Source organism: Buceros rhinoceros, unplaced genomic scaffold (assembly GCF_000710305.1).
Source record: "Buceros rhinoceros silvestris isolate BGI_N320 unplaced genomic scaffold, ASM71030v1 scaffold37429, whole genome shotgun sequence".
NCBI classification, from domain to species: Eukaryota; Metazoa; Chordata; class Aves; order Bucerotiformes; family Bucerotidae; genus Buceros; species Buceros rhinoceros.
The window spans coordinates 10,115-14,613 of NW_010431571.1; the positions used below are offsets into that span (position 1 = coordinate 10,115).

Sequence of the window (4,499 nt, forward strand, 5' to 3'; positions counted from 1 at the left end):
GCTGATAGCAGACCCTACGTTGGACAAGGCGGCTGAAGTCTTCTGTCCTGCCTGGGAAAGGGTTTCCTGGGTCTTCTTGTAACTAAAGGGAAATAAAGAAGACCATAATGACTTGAACTAATGTGTAGGATCTGAAAGCAAGATGCTTCCCCCCCATTTTGAAAGAGGAACCCCTATTAAAGGTTAGAGAGCTGCGCTGACCTCATCGAGAGCCCCTTCCAGTTCTCCCCAGAGGCAAAAACCAAAAGTTTCAAAAGGCAGCAAGTGCAGGGTTAACCTTGCCATACACTCACTTCACCATTTTGACCATAAGTTTTTAAATCCGACCAATCTGACCAAAAACCCCTGATTTTTGCATGTGGAAACTAACGCCCCAGCACCACATCCTGTCTGCTCTACAACCATCTTTTGGTCTCCTTGAGGTCTAGGAACCCATTCCCTACCACCCCTGCAGCCCTGAGGGAGTCACAGCGTTTGTGGTAGCGTTGGGTTACAGAGGGAAGAGGCAGGAGGCAAGAGTAACATCACCGAAGAGATAATGCTGATTCCTGCACTTCTTATGTCCACAACAGCAGTTTAGAAATAAATTGGTAGAAGTTTCCTATCAGTTACCATTAACCACAACACACGAAAGGTCCGACAGCTGGGTTTTGTCCCCTGATTACATTCGAGTGAGAGCTGGGGACACTCGAGAACATTTGTTTCCTTCAGATGAGACCAAGCTCAGGAATTCTTTGAGCCACTCATGGACTCATCCTCCCTGAGCTACTCCACAGTTGGTGATCAACATCCAGATTTATGGTGTCCTTCAAATTATTAGAAAAAAGACTCGAGTCCAACAATTTAAGCCAAGTCTTCTTATTCCAATTATTTCAGTTTTATGATTTTTTTGCCTGACTAGGACATTTAGGAGAAGGGCATTATAAACAGCCTGATGTGCTCTCTCATGTCTGAGAAACAAGCAAGATCCATGGAAGCACCGTGAGTGTCCAGGAAGAGCTGCAGGAGGCAGCACTGAATTACGGCACATTGCTTTGCTGCTTGGGCTTTTTTTGGTTTAAGACCACAGCCAAGTATTTCTGAATCAAGAACGTACACGAGACTGCAGAACAGGGCAAAACCACATCAGCTTTACCTTCCCTTCTCCTGCTCCTGCAAGACAATTCCTATAACCTGCACATTTTGCAGACCAATGCCTCATCAATTTGGCGACTCCAGAACCACCTGAGCGTGCCTCGAGGGCAAGGCCTCACCACTCTTTCTCCGCAGCACAATCTTCAGCCAGAAGCTGTCGTCTCAGGACAATTTAGGAGTGGACTGGTCAGCATCAACTCTGCCTGTGCTTATGTGTGCCTTCCTACTGCAGCCACTGTGTTTGATGCCCTGGGCAGAGCTGCTTTGGGAGAGGAGGAGCTCAGTCCCCTTCAGCGGTCAGGCAAGTCCTGGCAGGGGTTCGATTTACAGCTGCCCAACAGAAACACCGAGGACCTCGTGCTCATCGAGAAGCATTGTGCTGACTCTGTCTGCTTGGCACTCAGCTCTGAGACCAGCTGTAAGCACCCGAGCAGCAACGGGAGCAACGGGTCACGCCACGCACACACCACAAACTCCCAGCTATTACGTCTGGCTTCAGCAGACCGAGGGCAGAGACCTTCCAGCCGTGTTTTCCCTCCGTGACAGCAGTATTCTGGAGATAACTGAAGATCTCACACTCCAGCGCTGCTCCTCCTGCCCCAGTACGCTCCTTCACGGTGCCAGCACAACTGTTTGTGCTGACACACGTGTGGAACTGCATCGCTGACATCCAGGGATCAGGTTATACAAGACTTTAATGCAACTTAACTACACTCAGCCCTGACCTAGAAGTGTCAGCTGCTCTCCTGCAAGAGACAGGCCAGGGTTACCACAGCTTTAAAGTCACAGTCACTCACTTTCTTCCCTTAGCACCAGCACAAAGCACAAGAGAATAATCCAGATCTGGGGGTAATTAACATGAGCTCTGATTAACACCTTGCTCTAACATGGAACTGGCTGCAGCAGAAGCTGCTGAGGTGATCCCTGCCTTGCAGTGTTCATCCTATTGTGTCCAAACATCTCACTGCACCCCTCTCCTACAGACTCTGACAGGGAGGAGCCAGACTGCACCCCCAAATCCTCCTCTCTCCATCAACAGCAGCTCCTCTCACTTGTACTTATCCAGCAATCACTGTGTGGTCTGGCTCAGCGCACAACCCATCCAAGTCATCCTGGTTACGAGACTGGAGCTAGGGACAGGCTAGGCTGATTTCCGTCCTGTGCTGGGGCCAGGGATGGCAACTACCAGCAGTGCACACCAGCACCATAAGGTCACCAGTCAGGCCCATTCCCAGTCCAGTCAGTGCTTGTTAGCTGGCATGCAGAGAAACTCTGAAACAGGACAGAGGATGCATTTGCATGAAACCCCCAAAACAGACAAATAAAACCTCATCCTTGGATTTACTGAACGTGACTCTTCCCACTTACTGAGCTCTAGACAAAGGAAGTGGAAATTATGAGTGTTTTCTGAAACCTTGCCCCCAGTCCCCCTCACCTCTCCATGTAGTGCCAAAGCAAGCAGGAAAACGAGCGTCCACAGCTACTCAGGCCTGAAATGCTCTACAAAAGGACGCTTCCGCCACATTGCTGGTGCTTATCAAGTACAAGGAAACAGATACACCAGAGGTTTTCAATTCCAGCCGGCACACCCAGGGAGGAACTCTGATTAAACACCACTAGAGTGGTCACACCGTCAGCAACCCTGAACACCAAGGTCATTCTGTTTAGCAAGTGAAATGGTGACAATTTACACCATCTTAATCTAGAAAACACACACTGAACATTGACAGTGCACCTACAGACTTGGAAGTTATTTCTGATACTCCTTTCATCTCTGCTCATCTTCCAGCGGCCTTATGGAGAAGCCCTTCTGCTCACACACACTGCCAGCAACGAGCCCCCTCAAAGGGCTGGATTACCTGCCCGCTCCAGGGAAGAGGAAAAGCTGCCCATGACCTACCCCACCACGCTGCATCTGTCCAGAAAACAAGGACACTACAACCTGCTCCACTGCACCGCTGTAAAGGATTCGCCTGTACCCCAGGGGAAAGATGCAGTGAGGAGGACAAACGGCAACTTCCCTAACGTGCCTCCATAGTTCAGTCCAGATGAGAACTGAATTTCAGGGATTTCATCAAAACGTGGCTGAGGGACCTTCACAGCCAACAACTGGAGTGCGACAGCAGCAAGGCTTAAGCTGTTCAAGCCCGTGTGGGGCCCCAACGGGACCAAACACTGCCTCGGGCACCACAGCTCTATTTGTTCTCATCAGGTACCACCACAAAAAGAAAAACTCCTGCTCCTTGTAACCCTCCACATGCCCTGCAGGAAAAGGTTGGTCTGGCTATTCCAGCTGAAGATACATGTGGCACAACAGTCCCAGCTACCCAGCGGCCTCTGCCAATTCTCCCCCAAGAGCCCACAGGCACGTCAAGAGCATCACTTGGACCACAGCGACATCATTCCAATGCTGACCTGAGGAAAAGCTCCCTCTCCCAGAAGAGGCATTTATTGGGTTAAAGGAGCGAAAGCCAGAACAGAGGACTGTTTAAAGAGCTCTGGTCAAAGCAGAGGGCTATGAGCAGGGGCAGGGAGCGTTAGTGGCGGCAGAGTGCCATGAAAGCATTTGTTAACGCTGAAGGTTAAGACACTCACGCTTCTGATTGAGTTAATTTTTCATTCCAGTCCTCCAGTGTGCTGCTGGCTGAAAGATATCTACAAACACAACGGAGGTTAGAAACGGTGCCAGACCCACGACCGATCCTTCTTTTAACACTTTCCACATGATTAGTGTCTCTAACACTTACAGTGTCATTGGCTTTATTGCCCTGACAATAGCTTCCCCCTGCCCCGCTCCTGTTACAGGCAGGAGGGAGAGAGCTGCTGTTTGAGAGGCGGGGAGACACCCAAGCCCCAGTTTCTCTCTTCTCTAAGCACGTTCGAACACCGAGCAGGAAGAACAAAGCCTGCAGCTCAGAGGTGTCAGGAATAGAAAGAGTTTGCATCCTCTGCTCCCTTCCCACACGCTGCGTGGTGCTTAAGAGCACAGAGCAGTGAACCGAGCAAGGCCAAAATAATCTGACTGCCTCACCCAAAGCTGTATCTCACCCACACAGCAGGACCCGGACGAGCCGTTACACTTCCTAATCTCTCCAAGTTCTGTTTCTCCACACAGAAGTACTACAGAAGGTGTCTGCTCCCAGCTCGGCTACACGCAGAAGCACTCAGAGGTGACATTTCGCAGCCAGTTCACATCACCCAGACTGGAACTCTCCCCAGTTAGACCAGTGCCATCTTGCCTAACAATGGGATGCTCCCAACCCATGTTTTCCTCTTCGCTAAATACTCATCTCCTTCCACGAGACACAGAAGGGAGAGACTCTTCAGTGCAGAAACCACACTCCAGGGTTCCCTTATGTTCAGCA

The 4,499-nt window shown here is 50.3% G+C and overlaps 1 protein-coding gene across 1 annotated transcript in view; it reads right to left on the bottom strand.

Annotated features, from left to right (window-relative positions):
• TPD52L2 (tumor protein D52-like 2) overlaps window positions 1-4,499 on the bottom strand; it is a 13,184-nt gene that overhangs the window by 5,941 nt on the left and 2,744 nt on the right. The window contains exon 4 of the mRNA XM_010143465.1: window positions 4-82. Within this exon, the coding sequence (XP_010141767.1) occupies window positions 4-82 (79 nt within the window). The remainder of the gene's footprint in view (window positions 1-3; window positions 83-4,499) is intronic.